The following is a 14,278-nucleotide window of genomic DNA, read 5'->3' as shown; positions in this document are numbered from 1 at the left end:
TATTGAGAACAAAGTCTTAAGTCACTGACTCAAGCTGCAATCGATGTGACGCTGTTGTTTGTAGTAGCCTGAAACCTTTTAAAACTTACTGCAATTTTAACAAATTATACACATTTAATAATAATATTACCAACGGGGTCAGATTTTTTGTTCTCATAGCTTGCAAAGCTAAAGAGTTCTTAAAGGATAGGAAAGGAAAATAATGTTTACAGAGTAAGTTAGTAAAATTACTTGAGAGAGCAAGAAAGAGAGTGAGAGAAAGGGAGCAGAGCTGACAGAATTGTCCCCTTCTAAGACATAAGGTCTTTATTTCTCATTATCTGATTAAGTAAGTGGTATGTCACGATAAAAGAAGTATTTCTGAAAGTAGTGCAATATTTACCTAGAACGTCAGTGAATTGAATTTATATCAATCCGCTATTACTTCTAAATTTTTCTATTATCTTGGAGGATTTCAGACTTTTTAAATACCTGTTAAAAGTACCCCTCCAATAATTAGATGCATATATCACTTTCCTTCTGTCTTTTCTTATTAAAGAGTTCTAGTAATGTTCCTTTACTATCCAGGCTGAATGAGACTGTGTGAAAACTAGTGATATTTTTTCCAAAAATCTGTGTAGGCAGTAGGTAAAATGGCAGGCTGCCCACAAATCACATCTGAGAGACACAAAGTTAACATCTGGCAAGTTTAGTTAGCTGTTGTCTGTGTTAATAAAAAGGTAATCAGAAAGCAGAGATGATTCCAAAGTTCAAAAATAGTTCATCCCCATAACCAGTATACCATGGGTGATTTGCTTGGAACTTTTCTGTGAATTTCCTTGTCATCAGTCCTTCAGTGTTATTTCTCCCACATACTAGAGCACCTTCCTTACTTCCACTAGTAGCTGCCAACTATTCACTTTATAATTATAAACAGAAATGAGGCTGACACGAGTTTTACAAAGCAGGAATGAAGGGGAGATTTACCTGAGTTATACTAGTTATTAAACTGGTCGTGCTGCAAGGCCAGAAAAAACTCATTAATTCTACTGAGATGACATATGCATCTGGAAAAGCTTTTGTTTGTTACACAACCTATGCTGCCACATCTGACTGCAAATGTGAAAAAGAAACAGAACACTGGTGTTGTCTTAACTACAATACGTTGTCTGTCTCCTGGCCAAGCCTGGTTTCGTTATCTGTTCAAAGCAACAAAAAAGTGTTCAGTGCTGTACATTTGGGAAGTTGCTGTGTCTGTGATGAATGAAGAATTTGTTCTCATGCTGGGTAGCTATTAAGAGTGAGGCTTAAGCTGAATGCTTTTCTCACAGCACACCTTCTCAGTGCCACTATTCTGTCTGCTTTTCCTGTCAGGGATGACTGGTGGTGGAGAGCCTTGTGGAGGCTACAGGGAGTGACTGTTTTAGTCCCCACTTGTCAACAGCATGGGTATATAAAGGGGTTGCAGTGATTTGATGAGGTGTCCCATCTCTGTTTTTCCCACTGAAGTCAAATACAACTCGTCTAACCTGGGAGATGAAGGGGAAGATGCCTAGCTTCATGACTAGAGCCACCCTTACATCATGAGAAAGCATAAATGCCACACTGGCTAATGGGGCAAGGAGAAGGAATAAAGGTAGGGGAAAAGCAGAGTCCTTCGAGCCTCTTTGTTTCCTTCCAGTCCTCATGTTTACTTTGAATCATGTTCCAGGGATTTTTTTGTGATCATGAGACTAGAGTTATGTTAAATGTAGTTGTTTCTTCATGCTAGAAAGGTTCATTTCTAAGCATGAAGGTGAGCATAAACTCAGAAAATAGAAAGTTTTAATTCTGTTTCTGACATGCACTTTGGGCCAAATTTCAAATCTGGAGGGAGAGAGGTCAGCTGTGTTTGTAGTTTCGAAGATTAGGTCAAGCATTTAGAATTGGACTCGATCCTTCTGGGTCCCTTCCAAGTCAGTATATTCTGTCATATCAGTGAAAATCCTAGTGAACCTAAATTCTTTAACAATCAGGTATTCAATGATTTGTAATTACACCTTGTTTATCAAACCATGACACAAAGATTTTCTGGCATAACTTCAAGTGGCAAAATGGATACCAGAGTCTCACAGCACAAACCGATACAAGCAACATGAATGGATGATTACTCCTGGAATTTTGGGCAGTAATACTTCTCCAGTAGTTTTTTTGCTTCTTTCTTTGTTTTTTGAAAGAAAGACTCACATTTAACAGGAAAGGGAACCAAATCTCTCCATTGTCCAGTTAAGACTCTCCAGCCTTTCTGACAAGTGTCCGGGTTAGCACATTTTAGACAGCATAGGCATATTTTGTTAGAACTTGTGGGAAATGCTGACTCGGGATAAGGCAAAACCCACAAGGCATGGAACTAATTGTGAAATACCTTGTGTGGAAAAATGACTTCCTGATCCCTGCAGTAGCTGCCAGTGCTTTGAAACAAGATGTTGAATGTCTGCATTGTGCTCCTGCCTGCAAGACAGTAATAAGCTTCTAAACATAATTTGTAATATCTACATTTATATATACATCCATTTACTGTGAACTCCTATTCTGAGAGATACTGTGTAGCTGAAATACTGCAGTGAATTTCTAACACATTGAGCTATTTGAGCTGACTGAGATGCAAACTGTAAACTGTAAAGATAGTGAAAAGGGCTGTAAATCCATAATTTTGGGAATGTTTTCATGGCTTTGTTAACCTGAGGGTTTATAAGCAATGCAGACTTTTAACAGCGTATTTGACTGTCTCAAAATAGATGAGGTTAATATCAAGTCTACCCCCAAGTGTCTTGACATAATCCAAGGAAAATGACTTTTGATGGAAACTGTGTTGATGAAAACTACCTGCAAAATCCATTTTTGCAGAGTAGGCTGAATGGTCACTTCTATATCAAAAATGTCTTTGTGTTTGGGAACCAAAGATATTTCCCATGGTGGGAATATCTTGGAGCCTTGCAGTCAGGTAAACCCAGCCCTCCTTCTGCAGAAACTCGGAATGGTTCTGGAAGAGACCCAAAGACTCTTGGACATATCCATCCCCATAGGGTTCAGCACATCCAAATTTCTAAAAGCAGTGCATTTATACCAGCAGAGGCCGTAGAAGACACTTGGAGTGGTTTGATTTTACCCTTCATTTTTATTCCTATTTTATTCATGCTGCAGGCCACTTTTGGCTAGCTGGCAGAGTAATAATGCAGCAGGGTTGAACAAGTGCCAATTTAATTTCTACACAGTTTCAGTGTCACATTTTTGAAGGTGGGCAAAGGCATAGGTACAGAAAATGAAGGGTACAAATGTACCACATGATGGATCTGTACCTGTTACAGGACATAAACCATGGTAATCTACAGAAATGTACTTGAACGTCCTGTTTGTTTAGGTTAACACCAAAACTTGCTTTTGCCAAGTGCTTACAGCCAAAGGAGAGTGATTTCCTGGGATGTGCAGTGCAGTGCATGGTGGCATTTCAATTGGCCAGTATATAGAAAGTTCAGAGCATCGCAGAGGGTTTATTCATTTAAGTAGAAGATGTCCAAATAGATCCAAATGAGAAGTTTTTCTATGCTGCCTTGCATAGCAAGGTTAAGAAAAAAACAGGGACAATTTAAATAAATCAGATGTTTTTGCTGAAGATTATACTGTCATTTTCTCCAATTATTCTTGACATTTCACCCATTCATATTGTGATCTGAGTTAATAATGGAAGAAAACCCAGCTCTTGTTGCCTTGTTTATTCTTTGTTCTCAAGGAGATAAGCTGTTTATAAAGATAACTTATTTGTTATTTAAATCACTTTTACAGAATTTGTTTGTTTCCTTGTTTGAGTTTCTAAATATATTGCAACAATTGTGATGCGTCTTTGAGATGCCTATTCAATTCACTATGATTTGTACTGGAATTCATTCCTAAATGGGCACAGGTGTTGATAGCTATAATATGCTGGAATGAGTCAAAACCAATAAATGCCCAATAGAGGAAAGATGAAAGAAAATGCACTGAAAACAGCTCTTTTAGGATGTGATAAATAGGCACTTTAATTCACTACTTAATTAGGTATATAGCGCTGAAGATGTGTCTGGAGCAACTACGTATTTTAAACAGCTGAACGTGTTAGAGTGTAACTTCAATGACTGCTAATATTTTCAAGATCATAAACATTATTTTTAGAATTAGCAATACTATTCAGGATATAATCAACTTTTGTTTGCAAGCTGTTCTGTAGTTCCCTAAAGCAACATTTTTCAATACTTTTGTTAAAAAAAAGTTCATTGATATTCTATGAAAACTATTTGCTCACTTTCTCATGTTGCTCAGAAATTAAATGCTAGAATGACATAAAAGAATTCTGATGTTACAAAACCAAAAGTCAGTTTAAGCACTTCCTTCGTGCTTTACCAGGAACAGACACTTTGTAAACTATTTCTTGCACAATGCACTCTGCAGACAACATCTCCTGAAGCCCCATCCTGGCCTTTGGGTGCATTTCTTTCAGTAATGACAGGCTGGCCAATGTTATGATTAGTGATTCCTGAGTGCCAGTGCCCTTCCCTCGGAGTGCAGGCTTTTTTCATTGTGCCTTTCTCTCTCTCCACTGTAGTTGCAGTGGAGGTGCTTGGATGAGGCAGTCAGGTACCTACCAAAGGAGGAAGGTGGTCTGCATTCTCCCGAGGAGTTCTCAGAAATCCCATGTGGGTATTTGAACTGATACCAAAGACAGGGTCTACTGTATACTAAGCAGACACTGAGACTAAATCAGCTTCTAGGGTTTGAATTATCTCTAGAGAAATCTGCTTTTATGCTAACATATCTTCTTGTTGCATTCTAAACACACATTCATAGGCATAAAAATTATACTGATAGATGTAAAACTGATACTGCTGATGTGCAGATAGGTTGTAACTCTGGCCAAGGATATTTGTCCTTAATATTTTACAAATATCTATCCTTAGTATTTCATGGTCCATGTTTTTAGAGATAAAAGCAAATAGCACAAGACAGAAATTATCCACAAATGCAAATTCAGCTGCCAAAACTCCCTGATGACAGCTGTGGCACCCAGTACAGGCATGGTGCAGCACAATACAAAAATTACAGACTCACAGAATAGTTAGTGTGAAATACAAAGCTGTATTTCGTGTCAGGTACAAGCAGGTGACGTGTGTATTTGTGAGTGCGAAATGTGTGGAGTCCGACAGTGGGAGAGCTGTGAATTCCAATAATAACTGAGGAAAATAAAGCATGGAAAAAGGCCTTTGAACCTATCTTTTGTTTGCAATTAACCCTGGTTGATTTAGGAGCATTGGAATTAAAGCGTTAAGGATGTTGCTTTTTGCTTGCAGTTCATCCATAAAGAGCTCTGCAATAATAACCTTTTGAAGTATAATTTTAGAATATTACTTATATCCTTGAAACTATAGCTTTAGAATATATATAAAGGAAATATGCTTATCTCACGCCTTATTGAAGCAGAGAAAAACAGTTTGAGAAAGGAAGATGAACATCACCTGAAGGATTTATGGTTTCGACCAAGGGAAGCTGGACATCACTGTTATGAGATTTATAGTCTCTGCAATTAAAAGGTTGACCCACATCTGGGGAGCTGGGCTCTACCAGATGGGATTTGTCTTTCTTCTTTCAGAAACTGGACCACCACCATCTGGGGATACTCCTTTTGAGATACATCCTGAGAAAAACTAAAATCACAATAGTGTATAGAATTGTGACGTAATAATTTGGACTAGAAATTGCTGATGAGTAAAAATTGGAAATAGAAACTGCTGAAAAAGCTGATGAGTACCCCTATAAATACCTGTAACCCTCAACTATCAGTGTGCAGTTGGAGGGAAAACTTCCCCCTCTGTACCCAGCGCTGTATTGCTCATACTTTACCATATTACATAATAAACTGATTGCTGCTTGAATATTGGCCTAGTCAAGCTTCTTATTCATAACATTAGGGTTGGAAGGGGCCTCTGGAGATCATCTAGTCCATGGCACCTAGAGCAGGTTACCTAGCAGGTCCAAGGTCACATAGAGCAGGTGACACAGAAACGTCTGAAAGTCCCCAGAGAGGGAGAGTCCATGACCTTGCTGTGGAGCCTGTTCCAGTGCTATGCCACCCTCAGTGTAAAGAAGCTCTTCCTTGTGTTGAGGTGGATGAGGAAGTTCAGTTTGGAAACTGGAGTGCATGGGTAGGGCAGTAGGGTGTTGTGTGAGGCTCCAAGTGGGTTTGGAAAGTGGATTTGTACCAAGTGGCTGTGCAGGGAGTGTGGCCCTGGGTCAACCAGACAGGTGGGCTCCTTGGGGGCTCCCAAAATGCCTGCGGCACAGTTTGGGGGAAAAGAGGGGGAAGGAGCCAGGGACCAGCAAAGGACCTGGGGGTGCTGGTTGACAGTGGCTCAACATGAGCCAGTGTGTGCCCAGGTGGCCAAGAAGGACACTGGCATGCTGGCCTGTATCTGGCCAGCTGCACCAGGGCATTGATTGTCTCCCTGTACTCAGGACTGGCAATGCTGTGCCTCAGATCCTGTGTTTGGTTCTGTACTTCTCACCACAGGAAGGACATTGAGGGGCTGGAGCAAGTCCAGAGAAGGGCAATGAAACTGGTGATGGGTCTGGAGCACAAGTCCTGTGAAGAGCAGCTGAGGGAGTTGGGGTTGTTTAGCCTGGAGAGAAGGAGGCGCAGGGCTGACCTTATTGCTCTCTTTGACTCCCTGAAAGATGGTTTTAGCCAGGTGAGAATTGGCCTCTTCTCCCAGGCAACCAGTGTCAGGATGAGAAGACGCAGGCTCAAGCTGTGCCACGAGAGGTTTAGGTTGGACATGATGAAGAATTTCTCCACAGAAATGGTGATTAGATATAATGTGCTGCCCGGGGAAGTGGTGGCACCGTACCTGGAAGTTTTTAAGAAAGACTGGACGTAGGACTTAGTGCCATGGTCTAGTCGACATTGTGATGATAGGTCATAGGTTGGACTCGATGATCTCAGAGGGTTTTTTCCAATCTAATCGACCCTGTGATTCCGTGACCCAACGGGAGCGGTTCGCCCGGCACCGGCCGCGCAAGGGCTCCCCCACAGCCCCGTGGGACTCCATTTCCCAGCGCGCCCCGCGCCCTCGCCGCCGCCGCCGCGCCGGGAAGATGGCGGCCCTTGTGTCGCCCTTGGCTACTGCGCGCTGCTTGCTGCGGGCTCTGGGCTGCCGCGGCCGCCTGCTCCCGCCGCACAGAGGTCAGTGCCGCCGCCGCGGCTCTCCGGGGCTCGCCAGGCCCGGGCGGGCGGCAGGCTGCCGGGGCACCGCACAGGAAGGGCACCGAGGAGCGGTCGCAGGAGCCGGTGCGTGCCTTCCCTCCCCGTCGTGCCGCGGGTCTGTCCCCGGCGGAGGGGAGGTGGGTGGCGGTGCCGGGCGGGCCACACGGCAACCGCCGGGACACGCACGGGCCTCGCCGCTCTGCCATGACCTGCCGGTGTTCTCGCATTTCCGGCCGGGGCTTGTCCGCCACACAGCCCTGGAGGGGACCTGCCTGCGGGGGTGACACCGAGAGTCGCCCCGGCCACCGGGTGACCCGCGAAGGGGGCCCGTGGCTTCCCGAGCTTTTCCCCTGGCAAATAGGGCCTCGGTGCGCTGCCCGGTTAAAGCCTTGCGGCTGCACCGGGACTCGGCGAGTGCGCCGCTGGCTGCCAGCGCTTCGGCCGGGCCTTGGGGAGTCTCGGGGACTGTTCTCCCTCAAGGACCCTCCGAGGTATAACGAACGACAGCTGTGCTTTCACAGCCTTGCTTTGAAAGCCTCTTCAGTACAAAACTTTATGGAGTTTTGTTAACTTGAGGCTTAGGTTAGGAGCAGAGATCGTTTTTCCTCAGTGAGAGCTGTTCGTCCTCTGCCAGTCTGGCCAAGGTGTGAGAATTCAGCTGGTGACTGGTGGGTCCCAGGATTGATAAATGTCCACATCCACACATTATGTTGTGATTGTAAAATATTTATACATCCTAAGAAAAATAGACAAGCACTGCAGGTAGTACTGTAGTTGCGTGTGTTTTATTTTATATTGGTCTAACACTTGGACTCTCTGTAGGTTTGTTTTTTTTTTATAAACAACATACTAGTATTTAGAAAAAGTTGTCTGAGCAAATTTAGAGGCTTCAGGCAGTTTGTCAGCTCTGTGTCAAAGAAAAGGTAGTCCTTGCATATGTTGTTTGAGGACATCACACTGCAGGGATGGGCTGCCATCATGGAATTGATTTATAATCTTGGTTTTATGATCACTGGTTTATAGTCTTTTCTTTGTTTTTGTGATTTGCTTTCCACAGTTGTGTACCTTTTCCTTAATTAAGTAAAGACATGACAAGTATTTTTGAAGTCAGAGTTTCACTGGTATGCTTCTCTTGTCTCTACTTTCATCTATAGGTCAGGTTGTGAAACGAGGTGTGCATGGAAAATATACAAGTAATCTTCTAGCAGAATAATGTATCAGGCACTTATGCACAAAGTAGAATTCTAGTTCCAACTCATGTTTCTCTAGAAGATTAAATACTGTGTCTTATGCTGCCTGAATGAATGGCCTTCAGTGATTCATCTGAGGTCATATAATGAGACAAAAATGTAAATCCTTGTCCTTTTGTCTTAGTTGCAAGCTGCTTCTTCTGGTTTGAACCACTAATTTTAGCATGTGGGGGGGGCTTTTATGAATTTTACATTATATAGGCCTAACATCTTCAATTCATGCAGATAACTTAGTGTGTATGCCCCCCCTCAATATGGTTGGTTGGATTTTGATTTTTTAAGCTTTCTGTTAAGCACTGGAAAGTAAATAATTTTTTCAGATCACCTCATCTTACATTCTTGTCATTAATCATAGTGCAATATTTTGAAAGGAACATTTGTGTATTATAGGACTATAAATGTATTTTTAGCTTTATACCTAGCACATGACCTCTTTCCCAAGAAGCTTACACGACAAGTCTTTGTTCTTCTGCAGGTTTATTCGTGTGCTTAACTTTAACACACGTGTTTTATTTATCCAAATCCTTATACATCATGGGGCAATTTACCTGCTTGAGACTGATTCTGCAAAACTTGCATATATATTTAACAAAAAATGATACAAGAGAACATGATTATTGCTTACAGATACTAACATGAAAATAAATTCTTTCTGGTATTTTGCTACCTTTGCTCCTATTTTCACACCGGAAAATAACCTTTGGAGCTGCAAGACTACCATTGCCCGTCCTCGTCACTGTGGTGTCATCTAAGAAGGATACATTTTGCAGCAGTTCTATTACTGGCTTAATCTTGAGTTTAGGTCTCTGATACCACCATCACCTGTTGATGAAAGTGCCCTCTGACTCCCAAGTCCTCTTTTTCTGTCGTGGCAGTTGTGTTTCATAGGCAGTTTTAACAGCTTTACACTAAGAGCTTTAAGGTTTGAAGCAGTTTGGCTTCATTGTGACCCAAACTGATATTCTGAACTTCAGCTTGGATTATTGAAAGCATGACAGTTTTTAAAAGTTAGTTTCTATGACGTTTTTTTCCCCCTCTCTCCACACAAATTCCAGAGTTTGTGAAAGCTCTCAAGGCAGATTGTGCTGGCAGAGCAGTAATGAAACAGATGTGATCCTTGTACCTTACATTAACATTGATTTAGTAGAAGCTATTCCAGCTTCTTGATCTTGACTGTCAGCAAAGGTGGCACTCGGATGATTTTGGGGTACTGAATTTTGGTGCAGTTGTAACCTACATGAGTTTGGTTTAGATGCAGTTCTCACAACTCTTTGCAGTTCTGCATTTCTTCGCAGTTGGAAATCTTCTCTGTTTTTAAGACAAACAGTAATTAACAGCAAAGAAGGAAGGAGGAAGTGTTAATTCTCTACCTTGTAGCTTGGTAACCCTTCTGTGCTCTCTCTTTTGGCTGCTGTCAGGATCAGTTTTGGTATGCCACAACTCAACTTCCATTTCAGTTTGTCTTCTTGCATAAATAACTCTAATGCCTGCCTCAGAAGTGACTGTTGCTTTCATAAGCTGTGTCATTGAAACTCATATCCCTTTTTCTGTGTTGTCTCAGACATCAGTTCTAAGTATCAGTAGAAAAACTCAACAACACACTGATCAGTTTTCCAATTTGCTGCTTTTCTCCAGGTCAGAAAGTCCCTGGAGTTAAGAACACTTTTTATAATTTTATGTAGGCATTCATTATCTTTGCAGTGGTAAATTGATGTCAGTTTACCAAATATGTCTTAAGTACCCCTCTTGAAAAAAAATTTCTTATAATTCCAGATTGGCCTTTTTAAAAATAAGTTTTATTTGCCTTGGTGAGATTTTCCCCTCCAATTTCTTTCTTTTTTTTGGGTGTGTCATGGTAGGTTTCCACTGCAGCTGTGTCTGTGATCCTTTTATGTGTAAGCAGAAAGGCACATGCAAAGACCTAATTACATGGTATGAAATAAAGTGAGATTATACTGACATATGTATGTTTTGGGAACAGGAATTTAGGAAAAAAGTTGCAGCTTGGTGTCAAATCTAAAGAAGCAGGGAACATCATGTTAAATGTGGTAACATCCTGCACTGTCCTGAAGGTGGGAAAGGTAGGTTATGGATAACCATGTCTAATTTTACACTGTTCTGTGTAAAACTGTGTGAACAGTGAATTGATGTTGTGCTTTTCTATAGTTGTATCCAGAACACTGCATAGGTGTGGAGGATGTTTTTTCTGTGTGTGACACTTGAAGACTTCAGAAGGGAAAATAATAAATAATTGAGTTGAAGTTTCTGTAATACAAAGATTAGATAATGAAACAGTAAGGAATAAATGAAGACCCCTATTTTGCAGTGTGGAGAAGAGGGCTGTAGGACTGTAGTTAGTACACTGAATCATAGGTGACTCCTGTAGCTGAGTGATAGATTTTGCAATCTGTTCCACAAAATGCAGGTTAGAATGGAAGGTGCACATTTTTTTCTGTCTCTTAGAATATTGTATCACTTGTACCTTCTGTTGACTTATCTCTTATCTCTAAAACCCCACATGCTCTTCAGTAACATCTGCCTTTTTTTTGCAGCTACAGGTGTGAGTTTATCACTTTACCAGTTACTGGGTGTCTCCTGGTAGTGCACTATAGTGTTCTCCCGTGATATTTAAATCCCAGTGTTCAATATTATATTATGAGAACAGTGAGTGATTTGTGCCAGGACACCCTCTATGGCCATTTGGGCATAGTCTCCACCTCTGTCACATGTTAATGACTACTTTCTCCCACTCCCAGGATGGTTAGCTGTGAGAACATGTAATCTGAGACAGAGCCCATGCTTCTGAGCAGTCCTGCTGCTGATGTGCTTTGTCTATGGCCAGGAAGGTCATGAGCCACAAACCCTTTCTTACCCCTAAATCAGCTTATTTTTTATTTTTCTTTGAGTCTGTAAGAAGTAAGAACTTCAGAATTTATAGGTATAAGGGGGCACGCTGGAGCTCTTGGGGCCATCAACTTCTACATATTGCAAAGGCACAGATAGTTCAGAGGTATGGATCACGGGACTGAGGTGGACTTTTTTTGGGAGTGGAATAGTAGAAAACAAGATGAAAAAGTTTTGAGAGATCATCTGAGCAACCTGGTCTGGTGGAAGGTGTCCCTGCCCATGGCAGGAGTGTTGGATCTAGATGATACTTCAGCTCCCTTCCAACCCAAGCCATTCTATAATTGTGTGATCTTCTCTTTTCCCCTTCCCTTCAGAGGCAGATCAGGTTTTGCTGACCTGTTCCTGACAGATTTTCCTCAAAGTTATTTTTAAAATTCACACCAAATCTTTGGAAGTTTTACAGCTTCTAGACTATTAATCTATGTCACTACCTTAATTACAGTTATTAAGTTATCTGTATAAATACTATATCCTTTCATTTTCTCAGTACACTGTATGTATTTGGAGACAGCTATATGTTTTTCTTCTCTACAGGTTTTACTCACACTTTTGCAATAACATACTTTGAACTCAACTTTCTTTATGTGATCTCTTTGGATAGAGATAATTACTCTTAATTCAAAGCAACAACTCAGTTCCTCCAGGAACAAGAGAATTTGGTGCAGTTATTGGCTGCAGATATAAACAGTGACTGTCTTTTTATGGAAAAACTGTTACTTGCAATAAGTAAACATAATTTGATCTCCTAGTTCAGTTTTGTTGTTTTCTAATATTCTATCTTTCTTATAGTTATTTAAAACTCTTTTTGTGCCTTTTATGGCATCTTTGGGTTGTGACTCATATTTAAAAAAAATTTAAAAATCTCTATATACTCTGTCATTTGGTTCATACTTCTTATAACATATTATGTGAAAATGGAAAAGCGTCTTCCAGGGCAGACTATGCCAGCATTGAATAGAACAGGGTGTTTTTTTCTCTCTGTGTATCTATATCGGAGGACTTGTATTTATTTTATTTTAGTTTATTTTTTCCTCTAATAGTGTTATTATATTGTCTCACTGGCATTTTGTAATCCGGTGTAGCTGTTGGATCCTTTTTTGCGGGTCTTTGCTCTTTAGCTGGTCATTCCCCCTATCTTGAGTTAGTTATTTCCTCTAAATAACATGCTTTGTCCCTATTGAATTACATCTTAATTTTATTAGTTTATTTGTCCAGTTTGTCAGAATTTACTTGCCTTCCTAAGTGTCTGCACCCCTCTCCTGATTTTCTGTTATTTGTATTCCCAGTCTGTTTACCTTATTTTTCCATATATGGATGGAAATTCAGGGTTGCACCAAGATGAGATCCTGAGCTCTCTATGAAACTCTGCTGCAGATATACACCTGGTTTAAGTGTAGTAATTATTTACCACATATTCTTTTTCCAGCTGTTTTGTACCTGCTTAAAAGTACTTTCACTAGCAACTTTCTTCCCTGCTTTATAGATGGCAATGCTATGGGACAAAAGTGTTACCGCAATTAACATGATATTCCTTTAGCCATTAAGAAATCATATTTTTCTTTATTATACTTAACCTGTTAAATGACACTGGAAGCAAAGATATTTAACAACTTTCCAATGTATGCCATTGTTTCTGATATTAATGACTTGGCAAGCCTTCTTTGTAATCTTGTGCATTGTTTCTTTCCCTAGTTATGTCTTGTTTTATATCTAGCAATTCTGACTTTTTTTTAATGTCTTATTTCTGACAGTATTCTACCTAGACTTGTCCTTGTCTCTCCTAGACTTGTCCCTGTCTCTTCTAGGCAGAAGATAATGCCAGCAGATCAGGCTGTGGCATTGCAGGGCTTCACAGCTGCAGCCTTGCTTAGTGTGGTGTTTGACAGGTTGTTTCAAATTCCTTACAGAACTCCTCGTTTGGTCTCATTTGTTGACTTTTAAATATTTTTGAAGTTTTACCTAAAAGATTATCTATTTAGAGAAATGCACTTTGGAAATGTAAATGGTTTTACCCCAATTTGGAAAAAAAGAAGGGTCGAAACCTCCCATGCAACAGCTCAGCCAAATCTTACCAACTCTGTAGCTGGACTTCTTAGAATGTGTGCTTGTTAATAAAATAAAGGAGTGTTAAAACATACTGGTAGAGTTAGTAAAAAGTTAGAAATCGAGTTAATGAAAAATGAAGGGGTAACCAGTGGTTATATAGGTAAAACATTGTCATGTATATATGTCTGTGTGTAAACTGCTAGGAATATGTGTTGTTTATAAGGAGATGCTTTTAAGAACTTCTCTATTAATTGGCTACTTTTATTTTTACAGCCTACACAGCTCAGGCAGATGAAAAGACAGGCCCTGCTACTCCTACAGATGCTCATGCCAGAGCCTTACAGGTTTGCAATGGACCTTTAGAACATTATGACTTTTTGATTAAGCATCAAGAGCTGAAGAATGACGAGCAACAAAGAAGAGTTGTGCAGCACCTGCAGAAATTGCATGAGAGCCTTAAAGGCTACAGCATTGATTCGAAAAATGTTCTTTCACAGGTGAGGTTTATAATAATAAAAATATTTTTTGCATTTATATTTCCTCCTAAGAATGTGCTTAAAATGCATAAATTTCTGCCAAGAGTACAAATCTTATTTTTGCAAATGTATCTTTCCAGATAGATGATTCTTCATGTTTCAATATGTCTTCTTTCTTTTTTGGTTTGTAAAATCCAGTAGCACTCTAGAAGTAGCCAAATTAGATACTATTGAAATAATTCTGTAAGAAAATCTAATGTGGTTTTAGTTATGGTCCACTGCCTACTTTTCCAAAAACATCATTTGGCTCTAGGAGAGAAGGGCCTAAACCAGGTTTTAATTCTCAAGCA

General features: G+C 40.5%; 1 protein-coding gene across 3 annotated transcripts in view; it reads left to right on the top strand.

Annotated features, from left to right (window-relative positions):
• Window positions 1–7,140: 7,140 nt before the first annotated feature.
• The window catches only part of AFG1L (AFG1 like ATPase), a 63,527-nt gene continuing 56,389 nt past the window's right edge, over window positions 7,141–14,278 (top strand). For all 3 annotated transcript variants that reach the window (XR_008508275.1, XM_036380404.2, XM_054514327.1), the window contains exons 1-2: window positions 7,141–7,228; window positions 13,726–13,949. Coding sequence is in view for 2 of the 3 variants with exons in the window: in XM_036380404.2 (XP_036236297.1) it covers window positions 7,141–7,228; window positions 13,726–13,949 (312 nt within the window). In the remaining variant the exon portion in view is untranslated. The remainder of the gene's footprint in view (window positions 7,229–13,725; window positions 13,950–14,278) is intronic.

The sequence above is a fragment of the Molothrus ater genome, chromosome 3, assembly GCF_012460135.2.
Source record: "Molothrus ater isolate BHLD 08-10-18 breed brown headed cowbird chromosome 3, BPBGC_Mater_1.1, whole genome shotgun sequence".
Classification (NCBI taxonomy): Eukaryota; Metazoa; Chordata; class Aves; order Passeriformes; family Icteridae; genus Molothrus; species Molothrus ater.
Note: the sequence above shows the minus strand (reverse complement) of the source record. Positions and strands in the feature narration are given on the sequence as shown.